General features: G+C 36.3%; 2 protein-coding genes across 3 annotated transcripts in view; both read right to left on the bottom strand.

Moving 5' to 3' along the window:
• Window positions 1-379: 379 nt before the first annotated feature.
• LOC111048343 (succinate dehydrogenase assembly factor 3, mitochondrial) lies at window positions 380-14799 on the bottom strand. The gene is made up of 3 exons (XM_022334220.2): window positions 14575-14799; window positions 8088-8265; window positions 380-684 (listed from the first exon to the last, which is right to left on the bottom strand). Exons 2-3 carry the CDS (start codon window positions 8262-8264, stop codon window positions 511-513), a joined length of 351 nt encoding a protein of 116 aa, XP_022189912.2. The 5' UTR covers window position 8265; window positions 14575-14799; the 3' UTR covers window positions 380-510.
• A 3086-nt stretch (window positions 14800-17885) lies between these two features.
• The window catches only part of LOC111048352 (piwi-like protein Siwi), a 36567-nt gene continuing 32384 nt past the window's right edge, over window positions 17886-22068 (bottom strand). For both annotated transcript variants that reach the window (XM_039421752.1, XM_039421751.1), the window contains exons 12-13: window positions 21582-22003; window positions 17886-20535 (exon numbers count right to left, since the gene is read on the bottom strand). In XM_039421752.1, coding sequence (XP_039277686.1) covers window positions 20125-20535; window positions 21582-22003 — 833 coding nt within the window. In that variant the 3' untranslated portion in view covers window positions 17886-20124. The remainder of the gene's footprint in view (window positions 20536-21581; window positions 22004-22068) is intronic.

The raw sequence follows: 22068 nt of genomic DNA, 5'->3' as shown, positions 1-22068 counted from the left end.
GCATGAAAATCTTTGCAATTAATGTCCAGTAACATTTCCACCTAGAATTGAAAATAAGCTCGAAATGCGAGAAAATAAGATTATTCAATTGCAAACTGTTGGTTCTATTAAAATTTAAAATCAATGATTTAATCATTCACTACGAAGAGATAGCAGACCTCGTGTGTTTCCAGCGTTATTGACCTATCACCAGCTGTCTCATATCTTTGAATAGTAGACTTGAGATGCGCGTGTACACTAGCGTCAGGTGATCAATTTTCATAACGGCAAGGAAAGTTGTGTGAGTGCGCCACACCAGATTCTTGTTATTCTGATGTTGACAAAAGTCCTAGCACTGATTATATTTTTTTGACAGGGATTGAGAAAAATGATAGAAATCTGCGATTCTCCAGGTTTGGTTTAATAGAATTAGCATTCTGTTACAGATACATCAACAAACTAACATCATTACTTGGCATTGACTAGAATAAAAATACCTATTATTATATACAAACGTACATAGTGGCTGATTTATTCAGTTTCTGATCTCTTCAACTCAGTACTAGCCTGCATTAGTTCATAGAGCTGCATTATCTGATCTTCTCTCATTTTATCCAGTAATTTCTCATCCATACAAGCTCCAAGAGTATTTGAGAATTTTGGACCTTTCAAGCCCAACTGTTCGGTAAGCTGGATAGCGTAGTTCTGAAACAGAAAGTTGGTAAGAAACCGTTTTATTTCAAAAATCAGATTCATAACTAAGCTTTATTTCGCCTAGATGATTGATCATCAAACATGTTTTTTATCAAACATGAAATTGGATGAGTTCTGCTCTTGAATATTATTGTAACAGCCACAACTCAAAGGCTGCCAACAGATGTGGCTTTTGAAATTGAATAATGAAAAAATTGAATCAATCAATCTTTATTGTCAAGAAACATAATAATTTTACAAACAACGTCATATACAATAGCCTAAACAAAAAACATCTACTTATGCGATAGTAAAAATAATACAATGTATAGAGTGATTCACATAAGGTGTAACAATAGGAAACTTGCTGTTAACCGATCATTTTATAGAGAACTTTAAATGTACAACTTCCCTTATTTTTGTGACATTTTACATGCCATTTTAAATTGAAAATTAGGCCGCCATCTTCCAAAATTGTAGACAACTTTATTTTTTGGATGGCAACCCCCATTTTTTATGACATTTTTAGATTCTTATTATGACTGTACATGCTAAACGGTTGGGTTTATCAAAAAAAATGACAAGAGTAAAAATGTCTTTAAATTTTACGTAGAATCCAAAAATTTCATAAAAAATGGGGGTTGCCATTCAAATAAATGAATTTGTCCTCCATTTGGAAGATGACGGCCAAATTTTCAATATTTAAAATGGCATGTCGTAAAATTTCACAAAAAAAAGAAGGGAAGTTCCCCATTTAAAGTTGGCTGTCGGATTAATGGTTTTTGATATACCGGTGGTTAATCATTGAAAAACACTATTTTATTGCCTTCATGATAAGAATACAAAAATGCCCTCCAGCTCGTAAACCGTTGGGTTTATCAAAAAATGACAATAGTGAAAATGTCTTAAAATTCTATGTAGAATCCAAAAATATCATAAAAATGGAGGTATTTTTAATGCCAAAATATTGTAAATTAATTAAATGTAATTTTTTAAATGCCATTTAAAAAAATTGAGTTGTCTTCCATTTTGGAAGATGGCAGCCTAATTTTCAATTTAAAATGGCATGTCGTAAAATGTAACAAAAAAAGAAGGGAAGTTGCACTTTTAAAGTTCTCTGTAAAATAAACGGTAGTTTACTAAAGCAGTACTTTTACGACCAGTCACTAAACTTTTCCCACTACCCACTCAATAGTGGAGGGTGTAGTCGTGAATCTTGGTTTTTTTTGTGTTCTTGGTTGTGGTTGCATGTTTGGATTTTTGTATTATATAATCGTCATTTTTGTCTTTGCCCTAGCTGAAAAATATCTTTTCAGGTGGGGGGGAATGTTGTGGCCGTTCTTGAATTGAGCGCGTTGATGTGGCGCTGTTCCGTGCGGTGCTGCCTCCTGGCGGTGGATTGTCGAAAACTGTCGTCAGCCCAGGCTTTCTTGTCAGTCGGGAAAGAAAACAGACTCCGAAGCTCTGCAGGGCCAAAAGCCTCACCTTTCCCAAGAAGTTTTGCCTGAATGGCCGCTCTTCCTTGAGCAGTGGTGAGGTTTGGTCTCTCCATCCGCAAACTCGTGACCTACTTGAGTTCCACTCCTGGCCTTTTTTCTTTTTTTGTAGGTCCTTCCGCTGAGGGAGGGGTCGCCGAATTGCCTCTGGGGCACCTGGTGACTGGCCGCCCTCGACTCAGCTTCTTGACCCACATTTGTGCCTGGAGTTTCGCCCATCTCTGGTTTCTTGGGTTTTTTCTTTTTGGCCCTCCAAAACTCTGCAGGGTCAAAAGCCTCACCTCCCAAGAAGTTTTGCCTGAATGGCCGCTCTTCCTTGAGCAGTGGTGAGGTTTGGTCTCTCTTCTCGCAAACTGCTCGGTTGCTCTATTGCATCCTCCGGCATTTCTGCAGATTCTTGCTTTTCTAGACTTCTGAGAAGCTCATCCTCCATCTTCTGTTGGGATGGTGTGACTGAACTCACGTTATCCATGTCGTGATCAGTGGAAGCCTTCACAATGTTGGTAGCCTCAACATGAGAGTGCAACGGAACGTTCTATGTTCCTGAAGCACCCATTTCAGATTGAGGAACCTGCCCTGATGGGGCAGATCTCAATGGGTTTGAAGGCAAGACAACTTCTGGAGTTGCCTTGGGGTTTGGTTTGTACATGTGGTTCCCACGAGCATCTAGGAAAGTGGAGTCAACCCAGACGGAGCCCCGCATGTCCAGCAGGCAAGGCTAAATACTACAGGAGGGCGCATGGCATCCTGCAGGCACCGTTAGAAACACCATACTAAAGCACCACCCATCAGCACGGTCCACATCACACCGTGGGTTGTCCTAAGAAGAAGTGAGAATACGGCCAAGGAAGGCCGACAGATATAAAAATGAAGAAAGAATGGCACAAAGCTAAGCCAATGGAAAAAGTGCCATTCTAGAAATGAAACGTTTTGGAAGAAGGGTTTTGGAGAGTGGGTCCCTTTTAGTCGCCTTCTAAGACAAGCAGGGATACTGTGGGTGTATTCTGGTTTTCAGAAAATTCTTGAATACGATGTTCGACTCAAAGCTCCCCCAACCCACAGGGGGTCCCTTACTAAGGGACAATGTATATTATATAAGTGAATGAAAATATCATGAAAAACCTCATACTTTTTATTAGTATCTCCCAAATTAAAATTAAAATATGAATTCCAGTCTACACCTGCTAAAGATGCCTCCAAACTGTTTATATTATCCGTACTGCAATTCCGAAAATCAACAGTTGCACTGTGTGAAACTTCTGCTTCGCGGGAGCGTTTCCCCAATAACAATTCAATACACTGAGCGGTATGGTCGAAAAGCCATGAATTTATGACATCTACATTTATCTTTGTTAATGTACCACTCGTAATTATGTTTGTCAATCGCTGTACTACTATGAGCAGTTATTCTAGTAGGAACCTTCACATTATCAAATTATATTGATTCATTATGCAGAGGAAGCCCCTACGTTGAGGAAAGACAGAAAATCAATATTAAAAATCACCTGCACAAATAAATTTGATCTCCATGTTCATCAATGAATTCTCGAAAACATTGGTTGAATTACTGAAATAGTATATTTCGCACCTAGAGCAGAAAATGAGATTTTTCCGGCTCGAAATCGGTTTTCAAGTCCGAGGCCGTAGGCCGAGGACTAGAAAAGATTGAGAGCCGGAAAAACATTTTTGCCCGTGGTGCAAACGCTATTTTTCGCCACACACAAAAATAAACAATATAGGCTATATATGAGAATAGTTGTTTACTAAGCACTTCCGAAAGCAGAAGTGGAAGGTGATAGCTCTGGAGAGCAGAATGTATGTTTTCTTTTTTAAATTAAATCTCCAACTCTCAATACAGTAATCATCAACATTAACTTTCAGAATTAAATAAAAACACACAAATATTGTCTCAAATTCTACAGTTTTATTTAGTACAGGACCATGGTTTCGTGACCACACAGGTCACATTTTCCCAGCTAACTCTGTCGAATTTTCATTAACTTTCAGAATACTCGATGGTTGCTGACTAATATTATGATATATAGAAACTCCTCCCATATTCCTATTTTTCTACAATAACTGACAATAAGGCGCATATTATACACAGTTGCACAACTCAGCTCACTATTCCCTTTGACCAGGATCAGTTGAAATAAGAAAATCTGATATCTCTAAATCAATTAATATTTCTAGCCTATACAATTTATTGTACTGTGATCTTATACGCTGGTGTATAAATTTCAATTTCTCAGACTCCTTATTCAGTATTTGTTTGTGCAGACGTTTCCTCATCACTCCCTATATCCAGCCGACATTGATTAGTATCAATATCAGTTAAATAGTCTAGTTTTTTAATGGTATTGGCTAACCTACAACAGTATCCACCTTTTTATAGAGATCATTAAAGATTTTTGCTGCAATGTAGTGCTTCCCTAGCCTATTCAAATAGTGCTCATGACGTGTATGGAAACGCTTTCCAAGTCCACTCAACTCTAAAACTGAACGTTTCGTAGCTCAACATTTGCCCACGCCACTGATTTATTCACGCACAACAAACTGGGGAGATCATGCCTATGAGGAATATAAAAGACAAATTCTCTTGTGTGACTCATTTCTAAAAGTTTCCTACGTAGTGCTGTTATGAATAATTTGGCCTCATTTTTTGCAATATCATTACCCCCTGCAAGAAAAACTTATGCATCTTGTGGACCCATTTCAGAGCAATCACTCATCTGTTACATTCCTGAAACAAGACCCAGGCTTGGGTGCCCATGACATCACAATTATCAACCTTATTTTGCATAAGAATATCAACTACATTCCTTCCTTGACTATCCATAAAGAGTGTGATACGCCATTTGAGACTATTGTTTATTACCTCGGACATATTAGAAACACTACGACAATCATCTCGAAAATTAAAATTTGAAATAGAAGTGTAATCAGACATTTGACCTACTCTCTCTAAATTTTGAGGTTAAAAAACAGTTTGATCACTAAATTCACCATAGAGCATTCTAAATCTATCTGTTTCATTTTTTCCATTAAATACATTTATATTCTCTCAAAGCTGATTATCTGCCTCTAAAACCTTAATCGAGATTGACAATGACCCAATATGCTCAGTTAAGCTCTCAATATCATCTTTCAATTTCTGATTTATCACATCTAGTTTATCTAAATTAATATATTTTTTAAGAAAAATATCACTACAGAATTCTGTATTTACACTCTTATCCAATAATAATAATGTGTTCGATGTTACAGTGTGAACATTTTGTGAAGCGATCGAAATAGCATGAGTTTTCTGAGAGATTTTTTGTGAAACTGCCTCTCTAGTATTATAAGAACGTATAGTAGATTGAGAAATATTACCAATGAATATCATCACTCTGCCGCTCTAAATGATTTAAACGATAGTACCCAAAACCTGGAACCTATATTTTTTTGAATCAAATCTGCCAAATTCAATACTATTAATGGACCTACTTTTGCTCTTAGTTCTGATTCTGATGTAGCTTTCAAGGTGAAAGATAAGCGCTAAGAAATCACAGTCAAATGAGTTTTGTTGTTGTAGACAGTCTACAGGAACTATCCGATCCGAATTGAGAACCAGCTTCATTCTTTCCACTGAAATATTCAATTACCTGTAGTTATATTGTCTCAGAATAAAAATTATAAAAAGAACTATCAATATAATCAAATACAACAAGGCTCCAGTGTGAGCCAATCCATCCATTCAATGTTGTCAGAATGTAACAGAATCAATGTTGCAGTTGTCATTGAGAACAAAGGCAATTTGTTAACAGACGAATTAGGGCTTAAAAAGGAGAGGTCATAACTGTTATCATTGATAATCAAAGACACTACAGCCGTGTTAACAATTAAATCTTTACATCTGGAAAACATTTTGTTACAATACACATCAATGTCATTGTCTGTGAATAATTCATCACCGATGAATGTATTTAATCAGTCAATCAGAGTTCCGCTAGCCCTACTTTCCCCGACTGGAGCTGGGACGGTCTGTGTCGCAATGTCCTTAGCTGCATCCAGACGTTGCATTAATTGGATATCCAGTTCAATCGACCTGTCCAAAGCCGCATTACGCTGAATCTCCAACTCCTCAAACCGAGATTTCAACAATCAATTTTCAATTTTTAAAAGAGAAAGTTCATCGTTCAGAGGACCGAATTGAGACTCCGATTCGTCAAGCATCGGTGATAAACTATTGGAGTCGATATTTTGATTCCCCACTTCAATGTTGAGTCCAACGGAAATAGTGGATGATGACGAGATTGGGGATTCAGAAAGCATTGAAAGTCGAGTATGATTCTTATGAATACCAGACAATTAAACAACCCTATCACAGTTCACATCAGTCTTCAAAGAAGCCGCACATTCCTTATCAAGGCAACACCAAGTGATAACATTGCTAACAGTAGATGAGAACGATTTTTTATACTAATGTCCTTTAAATTATAATATGTATAATATATTATATTATTCTGGTTTTATTCTTTGAGGCCTGAAAACGCTGAATATTTTCCATCTTTATAGAATGGAATATTTTCACAGTGCTATAAAAGAGGAACACAATATACAACGCAAGCAACAAGAATCTAGAAGTTCATTCAGATTGTAGTTAAGTTACTATCTATAACATTGCTAATAAGAAGACACGTGGAATCAACATGTTAAGCACTGAGAAAATGAAACGGAATGTTTATAAGTTTTGCTGATAAACATTCATTATTCGTCCTTATCACTTCAGAGAGGTTTTGCAGTCATCAGATTGTAAATCAACACCGTACTCTTGAAGCCGTTACAGGAGTCAAAACTCACCCGCGCCTTCAGCAGCAACTACTATGGCATGCAACTAGTGGCATGCAACTGGGCAAGGCGCAAAGACTGATAACATTGCACTGTATTAGTAAACCTTGCCAGCCGGCATCCGAAAGTGAGGTTGAAAATACACTGATCCAGCGAACTCGATTCAGTATTAACGTATTTCAGTAACTGCAATACAAACTCAACACTTCACTCTAGCCTTACCATAACTGATTTTGGCTCTAGAACGTAAGTAATACTTTAAATTACGAGAAAGTTTCGGAACAGATACGACTTTAAAACATCACAGGCGGTCCAGGCCTGCCAACAACTTAAAATGATTCATCTTCACTTGAAGGTTTCAACTTAAATTTAACAGGAAAGCCTTCAAATTACTTTTGAACAGATGCCCTTATCCACTATGAATAATTGATAAGGACAGTTTATTACAGAATTTACCTTCTAAGAACAGAAACGATTTTCTAAAAAAAAGTTGAATTGGGTGTTGGCACTCTAACCTGACCAGCCCCCGCCCCCCAAGTAAGATGCGCACGCTCAAATATATACAAGCTATTCCCAAGTTTACACTAGTTTAATAAAATTGCAAATTGTTGAAGAGATTGGGGTGAACAACAGGTTCTTCATGCATAAAATGTAGCAAGGATCTCTGTAAAAGTATTAGTGGTTTCAAGTGGGTGACGCATGTACATCCCCAACATGAAATGCCATATAAAAGTCTGGAATGCGCAAGCGAGAAGTACACATTCTTCATTATATAAATTGGGCATAAATTTCTCATATAGTAGAATCTATGGAGAAGCATGCGCAAAATATTTTTTAAAATCCGCATAAATATGGCTCCTCTACAGAAGACCATCTTTCATACATATACCCAAATATTTTACTTGCTTGGATTGTAAGATTTTAGAACAGTTAAAGTTATGATTGAGGCAGTGAATGCTATTGTATTTTTTGATCCACTCAAGTTACAAATGATCAAGAATATTTTAGATAAAATCAAAATCAAATTACAGTACTTAAATAGAGTTGTGAAAGTAGGCTATAAGGTAATAATGCATAATCCATTACCGTCCATTCAGTCATGAATACTGCTGCTTCAGCTGGGTTACATGTTTTATGTCTTTTAAATTCGTCTCTTGCATATGAATCGCCTAGAAACTTCAAGCCTTCTGGTAAACCTCTGTGCAAGCGAAGAATTGTCTTGTATAGAATCCTTACACGTTGCAAGTGAGTGAAACAAGTCATTCTGTAACAAATGAATGTGAATGTTGGAATAGCTCACTTTGTGAAAAACAAATCACCATTTTTATCTTTGATACAGTGAATTAATAAGGTAAGATTCATCAAACTTACAACAAAAAGTACAGAAAATAGATAGTTATTAATTAAGAACTGTATTCTGTACAATACGTCATATTGGATGCAGTCTATAGTGCGGACCACGTTATAATGGCAGTATTTGATAAACTTTGATGTTGCTATCCTTGTCTATCATTCCACAAAATAGGTGGTACTATTCTTTTTTAGCTGCATAAAGATGCCAAATATGTTTTTGACAATATGGAAATATAATTAATTAAGGCAGAGAACAGGCAACGCTGCTCTTCTATCTTTATCCACTGCCATTATAACGTGGACCTCACTATAGTTCACTTCAAGATTTATGCTCTTTCAATTATAGAAATAGTAAATATTAAGAACAAAAACAAGCCAAGATACCAAGGTACCAAGCAATTTTAGACTAAAATTCAACTTGCTTCTTATCCAATCATTCAAGGCTATGGCTCTACAATTTTACCTTTTGGTTTAGCAGGAATTTTACTGCTTGTTTGTGGCAGGAATTTTACTGTCACAAATGCTGTAGATACCATTCCCAGAAATGAAAGTGGACAGACGTGCAGTAAATAAAAAAGACGGAACAGTAATCGTTGTGCGGCAAGGGAAAAGTACTAGTTGCAAATAGTAAATTTGTATCGATCATCGTCTAGAAGTGCAGTGTTTGATGGCAGTTGTTCTACTGCATATATTGTGCAATAATTGACCGAGCGGAGTGAGGTCTAAGATTCAAGTCGACGGTTTGGCATTTCTCTCAATGTTTAACTGTTTATATGTTGCGCATTCACGGCGAAACGCGGTAATAGATTTTCATGAAATTTGACAGGTATGTTCCTTTTTTAATTGCGCGTCGACGTATTTACAAGGTTTTTGGAAATTTCGCATTTCAAGGATAATATAAAAGGAAAAAGGAGCCTCCTTCATACGCCAATATTAGAGTAAAAATCAGACTATAGAATTATTCATCTTAAATCAGCTGACAAGTGATTACACAGATGTGTGGAGAAGCCAGTCTATTGCTGTATTTCCATAAGGTCTATTATAGTTTCAATTAGGTTCTTGTGGATGAGAATACTGCGTGAGGTCTACTGCTCACAGAACTACTAGTTTAAATAGGGTACATTTAAAAGCCACCATCAAGCATTTTACTATCAGCAACAAAATACTATTATCAGCTGCTGAACAAAGCAGTAGAATATATCAGACAGTATTCTGTCTGTCACATTAGCCTGTGGAGCCAGATCCTCCATCATTTTTATTGCGAGCACACTAGGGACACCAGATTTTGGCGGCTAGCTACACTCGGCAATCACCGTTGCTTTAGAGTTGAAATATTTGTGCTGAAGCAAAGGAACCTTTATATTTTACATAAAATAGTAATAATAATACTATAATATAGTAAATTATACTATACTGCTAATTAATATTATATCATGTCATCAACATTATCTCAACTAATGCACAATTTATTTTCTTCAATCACTTTGTTATACTTCTAATTCTGTTAAAATATTATTAGACTATATTATATTATAGGGCCTAATATTTAAAAATAACTATGTATTTATCAAACCATACTTGACAATTTCTCCACTTTATATCATTTCTATTGTTGTCCATATAAATGAATAAACACCATTATTTCATTCGAATTTCATCAGTCTCATAAATTTTAGACTATTCTAAAAGTCAAATAATCTAGTTATAAATTATAAGTTAGAGATTCTATAGTTATAGATTCTTTTTAAAGTTATAAATTCTATCATATTCCAAAAGTGTGTTAATAGAAAAAAGGTTATGTTACATCCTTTTCCAAGATTGGAAAAGAAATTATTTTTGTGCAAACCCAGCCGATTTATAAAGCTACAAATTACAATATAATAAAATTATTGAATTCTGTCTTTATTCCCATCAATTTTTCATACTTTGTAAAATTCATTGAATAATTAGCTAAGTTATGGGTCTATTTCAATCTATAAAATTAGAGAATAATATGGCATATTTTATTTTCTTAAATAATACAATCTAATCTACACTCGAGTTGGAAAAAATTGGGGAAGAATATCCGAGCTTACTGGTGTTGAAGCTTAGAAAGAAATTGAGGACAAAGTTTCAATCTACCTTCAACGTCCCACTATGTTTTGATATACTTGAAAACATGTATTATTTCCAGCACTCTAAGGCTCAACTCACACTTACGCGACACTATAAGTTTAATGTCATTTAGATGTTACTTTCACATAAAAATAAAACTTTTCATAAAAAACGAATATTTTATTTTCAATCAGCTACAACCTATGAGTTATTAGTTCTCTCCTCATAGAACAGCAAATTTTTGTGGTGTAATGTACTACACTAGTAGTTCTGTCAACAGTAGACCTAGCGCAGTTATAAACCGCAGTCTCATCTTATTCTGTCCATCAGAGTAAATCCTGTCTGTTTGTCGTGTCGGCGATTTCACACAGGGAATTTTCCCGGAGCCCTCATGTCAAAAAAGAGAAGAGCTGATGAAGGAGTCTGAATGCGGCCTGACAGTGAGTGAAGAGGACTGCCCACAAGATCACAGTGTAACAATTGTCAAAGATCATAAACGGAGAACTAGCGTACCGATAAAAAAAAGCAAGAACAATAAACTTGAACCTGAACCTTCTATTGCAAAAATTGAGGAGCAGGAAAATAATGGAAACAAGAGGGCGGCTCTCCTGATCGCAGATTCTGCGGCGAGGCAGGCTGGAGACATAATCCAGGGTATGTGTAAGAAAGACTTAGATGTAGAAATCATCACAGATGCCAAAATACAGGACATTAGTCGAGTTCTAAAAAGTAAAACCACTATGCCACAAAAAGTCCTACTGCATGTTGGATCAAGAAATCTTCTGGGATCTAAAACACCTAACCAAGTCATGAGGCCACTATGGTACACAATAGAAGCTAACATAAAACGTTTTCCTAAAACTAAATGGTATGTCGCATCCATTCCGCCAAGAGAGGACATTAATAAAAGATTTCTTCAGGAGACAAATAACGCATCAAAATTCATGTGTTGGCAGCTGAATGCCACATTTGTCGACAACACTGACCATCTTAAGGAACACCACTTAAACTGGAATGGTAGGCAACTAAACTGGGAGGGGTCAAGAATATTGGCTGAAAGACTGATGATGATGCTTTTCAACTACCTCACCAAATCCTAGGGAATGATACAAGGAGCCCAAACGGAAATATAGCCTCACCAAAAAACCAAACTTAGACAGCAAAACCAAGAAATCAAGTCTATTAACTATTTTCCATCTTAATATTCAGAGAGGCCTGCAGGTAAAAATAGATAGATTGTTAATAGATCTCCACAAATACAGCCCTGATATCTTGATACTATCTCAACATGGATTGCAAAAGGAGGAGCTCCTCTGCACTTCAATTCCGGGTTATTCCCTTGTTTCCTGTTTCTGCCGGACCCTTTACCTCTGGGGAGGAATAGCAATATACATTAAAGAAGACATGTTATCCAACACAACAGAAATAAAGCTGGAAGAGCCATACAAACCTACAGAAAAAGAATTTGAAACAGTAGGCTTGAATATTCAAACAAAGAAGACAAACCTGATTTTGATTGGAACCTATAGATCACCTGACCCAGGTAACATAAAGGAATTCCTCACTAAACTTGGAGGCCTGCTGCAGAATTTCTCAGCAAAACATCACAAAATAGTGATCCTGGGTGACACAGACATTGACACTCACAAGACATCTGAGCAGAACTTCAAAGACCTAAAAAATATGTTGACTCAAAATGGCTGCCAAATACATTATATGCATCCTACCAGAGTGACTCCAAACTCAGCCACAAGCCTTGATGGATGCTATCATAACCTCTCACTTTCAGATGCCGAAGCCACAGTCTACCCGAGCCATTTCTCAGATCACCATGCTGTATTGTGCAATATAAAATACAAATGCAACCCGGAACTGCCGACATACAGGTATGCAAGAAACTATTCAAAAGGAAACATTCAAGAGCTAAAATCAAAATTACAGCTTACCAACTGGTCACCAGTGATTGATACACACGCTGCCGATGAAAAATACAATATTTTTGCTACAAAAATGCGACAGAAAATGGATGAAATAATGCCAAGAGGACCAAGGAAGATCACTACAGCAAAGGGATTCAAGTTTTGGGACGAAAACACTATTCTTCTGAAACACTCTAGCAACTAGCTAGAGAGAAATTCTTCTCAAATGCATGAGAGGACCATAGGCAGCAATACAAAGAACTAAAAAATCTATATGACCAGGATGTAAAACACAAAAAAAGATACATGTCAAGAGTAGGATCATGGAATCAGACAACAAAACTAAGACCCTATGGAAAATGATCAATGATGAACAGAACAGAAGTAAACTTAACAGGCAGGAAAACCTCTGTTTGGAAATAGAGGGCCAGAAGATCACTGATCCTTTTCACACTATCAACATCCTAAATGAAGCCTTTACACAGCCAGCAACAACAACAGGATTTGACCCTCCTCTAAAGCTGCGTACACATATACGCGCCTCCAACCCGCACCGAGCACGCTCCGCACTCGTTCCTCCATCGCACCACAGTCGCTCCGACCCCGCTCAGCAGTCGCACCCATCATGAACGAGACCACAGACACATGCAATAGACTGAAGCTGACCATTAATAGGAAGAAGACAGTCCACATCAGATTCACTCCAGTCAACAACAACCCAGATGAGAGACAAACAAATGATTACTCAATGATGGCAGACTGTACAAGATTCCTGGGGATAATGATTGACAGTCACTTAACATGGAGAAATCATATAGAGCTGTTATGCAAAAGGTTAGCATCTGCCATGTATGTAATACGAAGAGTTAGAAACATATCAGAGAAAAGTACATCATTCATTGCATACCACTCACTCTTTGCCTCACATTTAAGGTACGGTATTGTTGCCTGGGGATCGGCATCCCAGACACACCTTGACAGAGTCCTGAGAATGCAAAAGTGGGCCTTGAGAACGATATTGGAGAAAAACATGATGGAGCACTGTAAACCATTATTTGTGGAGAGTAAAATACTCACAGTAGTCTCATTGTACCTGCTCGAAACAATAAATCTGGTTAAGAAGAAAGGCCTTACCACAAGACAGGAAAACCACTGCTATAACCTTCGAAACAACAAGAATCTTGACTTGCCGCAACATAGACTGAAGAAACACAGCTGCTCACCAACATATGCAGGATCATACTTTTTCAATTTACTGCCGCGTGACCTGAAGGACATGGATGACGAGGCAGCATTTGCCAGAGGCCTAAAGTCATACCTATTGGCCCGACCCTACTATGCAGAATCAGAGTATGTTGAAGAGCATACATTTCAACATATACGACATGCTCAAGGAGGAAATCACCTGCCGTGAAAAAAATGACGACTCCCCAGCCTTCAGACTGTCAGGAGGACAAATACAAGTAGCAAGTAAGCAAGTAACAAGTGACTTGTAGACCGCGTCTACTGACTATAGACTGTCCCTTATAGACGGTCTATAGTCTAGAGACACGGTCGTAGTCCGTAGGAAACTTTGTCTCCTAGTTTATAGAATCTTCTACTAGGCTTCAACGTGGAATTAAAACAACAACATATTTCCAACATTCACCTCCACCACTAATTTCCTGGTACATATTTCGACATATCTCACTATACTTTGTTCCAGATATCATGTTGCACAAAAATTAATTGTTTTCTGCACTTAATTTTGGCTTCTGTGATGAAAATATAATATATCGTCAAGACGGGCTTTAATATAATCCTCCTAAATCTCATGAGGGGCTTTACAATGTCCAACGACTACAACCACAACATTATTAAATATTTACAACAGGAGGTGCCTCCTCTCCAGAACGTCATGCTTTAACCATTTGTTACACAGCTCAACTTGGGTAATTTTTGCTGACACCTCCAAACTCTGACATAACATAAGATTTACATTACCACTATACTGCAGTAACTGTTATAGTCACATGAGTTGAAGTAAAAGTAACGTACAATACCGTATACTGTACTGTATATAGAATTTGTTTTTCCAATCACAAAGTTTAGCTGAGAATATCTGTGATGGGGAGGGGCACCAACATGCTAGCCTGCACTCCCTAATGATAACTGTAGATCCGGATCTGATTGATGATTAGGCTACTAAATTTTTCAATAATTCTTACCTTATTCAGATCCACTAAGTTATCTTTCTGATGAAGTCCAAGTTAATACAAAATAGGTAGCATGAAATAAATCATAATCGTGCATTTTGAAATTTGCCTATAGATTTGCTTAACCGTAAACTCATTGAATAAGGCTAGTAAAAACAAACCAGTTGAAAAATAAAATAAAACTCAGGCTAACAACAAGCTTCTAAGTATTACTATTGACATAACCTATACACTTATTTATGGCAGTCGGAAACGACTATCTCTCCAGAGAATCCTTCAACGTAATGAACATGCGCGATTAAATTTCAGCGCCACTGATGGGTGTATTACCAACTATAGTGAGGTCCACGTTATAATGGGAGTAGAGAAAGATATAGCACGGAATAAGCATAAGTAGTGTTTCTTTCCTCTGTGGATATAGCAACATTGCCGATCCTCTGTCTTGTCAATGCCTTTTATGGAGGATAACTGATACCGGTTTATTGAAATAATATTAACTTCTCATTCTCGTTTAAAATACCGTAATCAATATTATATTTTATCAATCAAGAAATTATATTTTTCAATGATTTCATAATGAATTTTCATAATAAAGATAAAATATTTTGTTAATTAATTAACCTTGAAACGTATAGAAATTTAGAAATTGGGGTAACTTAATTTTTTTCGGAAAGAAATATTTTCCTTACCAATGGTAATAGGGCAAGGCCAAGGAAAGTAAAAATAGGTGAGAGTGCTTTCAACCACCTGTTGCCAACCTTACAACAAAATTCCCTGTGAATATTCTACTTTTGCTCCGCGGGCTTAAGTTGAGTCGGCGCAAAGATAATCCGCGCTTGCGCAGTCCCGCTCATTTATTAGTCCTAGACTACGTTAGACCGATGATTACGAAATCCTCAGACTATGAAATCTCGAGCTCATAAACCGGCCCTTAATATTTGTTCAATCTTAATAAATAAGGCGTAAATCGATTTGCAATTAAATTTACTAAAAAAAGTTATGTAATTTTTTGTAAAATCAACGGATTTTCGATTATGAATTAAAATTTTAATCGGCCGCCATTTGTTTTGTCATAAATGATTGTGCAAAGTTTCATTTCCATATGTTCAGCCATTGTTGAGAAAAAATAGCAAGTGAAAAACAAAATTGTGGCTGTGTGAGTAACTACGGACAGTTTAAAAATGATATTTGAATATATATGTTTCATCCAGGAACAATGTCCGAGAATATTGGGAGTTGGAAACACTCTGTATAATAAAGGAATGAACAGCTGGCTTATACATGTGAGGAATAGGAAATTCTAGAATGACGCATCATCACGTCTGAACTACTAGACTGATCTTGAAATTTTGCTTATAGATTCTTAATTAGCCGTATATATGGTTATAGGCCTATTTAAAATTCTTCAAAATTTCAGTAGGTCAAGTTTTTAATTACACCCTTGTAAAGGAAGAGTTACCTGCTAGTTCATTTATTCATAGACAATAGATACAATGCAGGTGAAAACAAAAGGCATTCGCCCAAAACTGCTTTAAACCTTAATTTGGAATACACATAGATGTTTAATTCTAGGGGCCCCAAGTATAAACTCTTGAATTAAAACTCTGTTTTAAACAGAGTCGCGAGTTACAAAATATTTTTTCCTCTACTGGCTAAAGTACTTACTTTACTCCCTGAAACATAATACTAAAGTGTCACTTTTTCGCTCTCGGTAGTAAAAAACAGAAAAACTCCCTAGGGAGTAAAAGTGACTCCATTCAAATAACATTGGAAGCATCTCTATTTTAAAAACTTACATTATAATAGGTTAGAAGGTCTAAGCTCAGATGAGAAAGCATAAAGAGGTGTCTGTCATTGAGTCAACTGAATTCAATACCACAACCAGAAATTTTATCAACTCATGAAATATATGTTTGTATGATATTATATTCTTAATATTATTAGTAGACGATAAAAATTTATACAATTTTTAAAATATCTTATTCTATTCAAAATACCAGCCAACAAATATTTTTGATCTGCAATTCAAATCTGAACCGCGTGATCTGGAGTCAGCCATTTTTGGTGAACACCCAGCTGATATAATTGTTACAACTTTAGCCGAAAGATAGCGCAATCGGCAGTGCCGATCAGACGGCCGGTTTTTAGGTTTTAGATTTTAGGTTAGGTTATGTTGTTAGGAAACACTGTCACCAATATGTAAGTTATTAAAATTATTTTATTTGCAGTTTCTATAAAAAAATGTAGATGGAGGAAAAATGTTGTGTACATCACGAGTGAAAAATACTTTTTCTCCCTCAGGAAAATTGTTGTCCTCAGCTTCGCCTCAGGCTTCAAACTTTTCCCTCAGGGAGAAAAAGTCATACTTTTCATTCTAGATATACAAATAACTATTTAAAGCTCCTTCAAGATAAAAATTCTAGACCCTCGCTACTAAACTCAACTTATGTAGGTAGTATGAAAATGTTGACCTTATCCTGGCCACTAACCTCATCTTATGTAGGTAGTATATGAATATGTTGACCTTATCCTGGCGCGGTACCAGTCACTGTTTCAAAATGCACGCCAAATTGAAAATGTTATCCACACCTGGCACCTGCTATAGTGGCACAAACACTATTTTTTTGGCGTTTTGTATGTACCTTGCGCCGGCCCTGTTTATAGCGGCCCATACACTGCTCATGCATTGCACATCCTGCCATTTTTAGTATTGACACGACCAGCTTGGCATAGCACAATGATCACTAGCACTGCAAATTCAGTTCGCTCCGTGCCGTGCTAGAAGTCATTGTGAAGTGATATTTTTTGGCCTGGTACGACGGAAATCAAACCTTTCCAGATTGCCATCGTGCTGTGCAATGCAGGACATGCTCAGCACATTCCTCACACACTGGCACGATCCTTCAATTTTTGGCCCGTCCTGCAAGCACGACATGCAATGCTCGACCAGTGTATGAGCCGCTTATAGAATTGACAATCTAGGCCACATAGTCATAACATTGAGTGATAAGAGTGTGGCTTATTCTCTTTTGGATCACCATTTTGATGAGCATTCCATCCACTCAACCAAGAACAAGAGCATATCGAGTAATTTTTTGTATAATTTCTGTCAATAAATAATGTGAAACAAGTATTGCTAGTATCAAAATTTTATTATTTTTTTTCCTTTATAACAGAGAATGAAATTATGAAAAAATCATATATCAATAGAAATAATTATTTTAAAGAAACAGCTATTACTCTTATAGCTTAAAGAAAAAATATTTTTCCTTTTTAACAGAGAATGAAATGATGAAAAAATCATAAATCAATAGAAGTAATTATTTTAAAGAAACATCTATTACTCTTATAGCTTAAAGAAAAAATATTCTCAAGTGAAGTCGTTTTAACAAAACAGATTCTTAAATACTAATGAAAAATGAAAAAAATAATCTTGCAATTTAAAATGAATCTTGCTTGACATGCATGAGATTGAGTGAGATCAAGTCAAGAATTAATAAATGCTAATACTGCTAATAAGTAGTGTACATACGAGTACATTAGCACCTCAAAGATCACAAGAAAAAATCCATCAACCAAAGATAAACGCTGTACTTCAAAAAGGAGGTCACAGAATGGAGAAAGTTTCGATCAAGTTTTGATCTAATTAATACATTTTTTCTCTTCAATATGATAAAAAAAACTACAATATTTGAAAGAACTTTCAAAAAATGTTACTCATCTTGAAGGCCGTTCAATTAGATTATTATATTACAACTATAAACCTGGCAGTAGTGGTAAGCCCACTATAGTGAGGTCCACGTTATAATGGCAGTGAATAAAGATAGAAGAATAGAGATGCCGATTCTCTGCATTAATTAATCATATTTCTACACTGGCAAAAACATAATTGGCATCGTTGTGGACCTAGAAAAGGATAGTACCACCGGCTTTGTCGAATGATAGACAAGGATAGCAAAACCAAAGTCGATCAAATACTGTCATTATAACGTGGACCTCACTATAGTAAGTGGGTACTATAGTGAGGTCCATGTTATAATGGCAGTGAATGATTGTTAATAGTGTTGTTATCCTTGTCTGACATGCAACAGATAGCACTATCTCTCTCTAGCTTTGCAATGTTGACAGTTGGCCAAAAATATTTTATTTCTCTTTTGACAGTGACTGTACAGAGGTAGACAAATAATCCCATGTTTTATTTTGATTTATAACAAAATGCTCAAGTACATGAGTCGTATTATTGATTTTTTTTTGGATAAATGAAATTATTTTTAGCTATTACCGTATGAGAAACACAAATTATATTTGAAATGCAACTTTAAAAGTTAATAACTTATCTAGACTATCTTAGACTTCGTCCATGCTTCTGGGTACCAGTATAAATAACATTGAAACCTTATTTTAGGATTATTTCGATCTTATTATGGATAGGATTTCTATTTTTCTTTTATTTTTTCAAGAGATTGGAATAGAATACCTAGCGAATAACTTAATTGCTGTTGTTTTGTTTGAAGTTCAGATTGGTGAATCACAGCTTTTCAAATTAGCCGCCATTTCAGGTTTGTAAATCTGATCTCAGTTATGGAAAGCAAAGTTTAGAATCAAATTATGGAAACAATATTTTAAGGATGAATTTAATTAATTTGACATGAAATTGATAATTTATTCAAAGGAATTAATATCAGATCAGATTTAATGGGGTGAATTGAATAAAAGCTGTGTACACTCAGTGGCAAAATGGAGTCAATTTGGCAACGTTGTTCTCGTATCTTCCTTCACTGCTATTATAACGTGGACCTCACTATAGGGCTGTCTAATAATCTCTGCAGTAAGTCAAAATATATTCTGATAACAACTCTATATTTGATTATTAACCTATCATATAAAACTATAAATAATGGCAGTAATATATACCCTGTAAGTTACATTAAATTTATTTAAAAACATTGATATCAGACTGACATAATGGACATCTTGTTCATCAATTTCAAAGTTCATGTAGGAAAAATCATTATTATAAAATCATCAAATTCAAAACTTTAGAGTTGAAGACTCAACAAAGATTGTAAAGTGAAAAATGAAATCTACACGATTATAAATGTAGTTGTACAAAAAATATAACTATATCTTGCAGGGTGTATCAAGAAAATGATTCTTCAATTAAACATAATGTAACTTTGCATTCGAAAAATGTGACTTTGCATTTCTACTGAAATAAATGCGAAAATTATCCTCAAACGTGAATTGATCAGTTGGATCTTTCATTTTCTCAAAAAGCAAAATTATAATTCTTTTTATTTCCAACCGGTAACTTATTTGAAAATACCCATTAACCCACACAATGTATAAAGCAATCTGAACAATATACCATCAATACATCTAGTAGAGAAGCTTGGAATGTTGAAAGTATGTTGGAGTACACAGTACAAAAGGATGGTAAGCACGACTGGGATTCGGTCGCGTTTATTTTATGCGTATAGTGGAAGTACTAAAAAATGTATCCGTTCAACCTTACGAAAAAGTCAGTCTTTGGTTGACTCGTACTACTTTATGTAGTCTCGTCTACAAAAAGTAGAGGAGATCGCTCAAGTCTTCATTAGGGATTCCATGCAGATTTTGACTGCACAGGAAGGCCAGTTTGTGAGCATATTGGCAGGGAGCCGGTACACGAACTGTGCCCGACCAATTGAAGTACAGATGGCACAACTTGTAAGTTATGCGCTGCATGTGATCAGCAGAGAGCCCCGACTTGTCATAGATGACGTTGTACCCGGCGGGGCTGACCGTGCCCTGGCGCACCGATTGTGGAATCAAGAAGAAGTCATACTTCTCCGGGCAGGTGATCACATCATCCACCACAGTCCCCGCTGGTGGGTTCTCGTTGCCCAGGAAAATGCGAGAGTTCAGCCTCTTCGTCACTATTATGAACGCCATCTTCGGCGCCTGCTCACCGTACGTAGCCTGCAAAGCGTTCTGCACAAACACAAATACCATCAAATTACTGAGTTATCGACGAAAATTAAAACACTTAGAACCGGTTGTATAGAAGCCGGTCAAATTTTAATCGTGACAATTTCAAGAGAACCAATCAAAGAAGGCTTCTCAAATTAATTCAAGTGAAATTAATCACGATTAAAATTTAACTGGCTTTTGTGCAACTGGCACTTATTCTTCAATATGTAGTGAACAAATCATAAGCAAATTCATGTCAAAACGAAACTTTTCTATCACTATCTAGCAATCGATATAGAGAACATCGATAAGAACGTTAATTCTAAGAAAAAGTTTCCTCAAATTCTTCTATAGTTCCCTTTTCAACATAAGCAATTTGATTCATATCATTAAACGGGTTAGTAATAATTGGTCGTAGAAATTACAAAAAATAATTTTCAAAGTACATTCAAAGTACATAAGGCACAAAATAAAAAACAATAAATTGGATAAAATTTAATATATTAATGTATTTATACTGAAAATGAATAGATTTGACTGGTTGCATCAGTTTCAAGGGATCTTGAGTTTTCCGATGAAACAAGTTTCGCTTCAAGAGGTGGAGTAAACGAATTTACACCAAAATAATGCACATCTTGCCCTCGGAAATATAGTTTTGAATTCAAATATCTACAAGAGCTCTAAACAATATAAGAATCTAGTTTAATTCTTATAAGATAAAATAAGAATAGATTTTATTTTCTGGCAATGGCAAGACATGACCAAAACAATCCAATATGAACTTTCATTGGCTCAGGATGATGGATAACATTGAAATTCACTCAATACTGCCTGCAGCTTAACAGTCAGTTATCAATGCACTATTTCATGCATCGATCATACAAATCTCAGATTGTTGGCGGTTCAATCTATTTTACTATTTTGAAACGTTACCTCAGAGTTATACTAATAGCCTACATTGGTAATTTTATTATTAGGAATATTATTTTGAAAGAGCTTTTAAATCAACACTGCAATGTGTATTTTAGAAGTTCATATTTGCCTGATTATCAAGATAATGTACTTACGACAACATCCTCCACTTCACGACTGAAGACCTTGTTCACCTGGCCTTCGCCCACTCCGTCGCGGTAGATGAGAAGTCGGTTCGGCAGCTGATTTTCGTTGTGCTGCTGGTACTTGGTGATAGCTTTGATAATGTTCATTGGGAGATCCTTGAAGATCTCCTCACCGTGCTGATGGTGGGTGACGCTGCTGTAATAGCGCGACCACGATGCGTTCAGCGAGGCCACCAGTGCGCCGTACGACTTTGTCTTCTGCTTTGCGTCGTGGCACACATCGTATCCGATCACCATTGTGCTCTTGATCGGGATGTCCACCGACCACGGCGAACCACCGATTTTGCACGACATTTGAATGGCCACTTTGGTGGCAATCGACATCAGGCCCTTCTTGCGCAGCGTCTTCAACGCAACCACCTGACTCGGCACTGCACACAACAAATATACACACCATACAGCACCATATTAGATTGTACTAAATTGAGTACAATTA

This window comes from Nilaparvata lugens, chromosome 2, assembly GCF_014356525.2.
Source record: "Nilaparvata lugens isolate BPH chromosome 2, ASM1435652v1, whole genome shotgun sequence".
In the NCBI taxonomy this organism is placed as follows: domain Eukaryota; kingdom Metazoa; phylum Arthropoda; class Insecta; order Hemiptera; family Delphacidae; genus Nilaparvata; species Nilaparvata lugens.
Note: the sequence above shows the minus strand (reverse complement) of the source record. Positions and strands in the feature narration are given on the sequence as shown.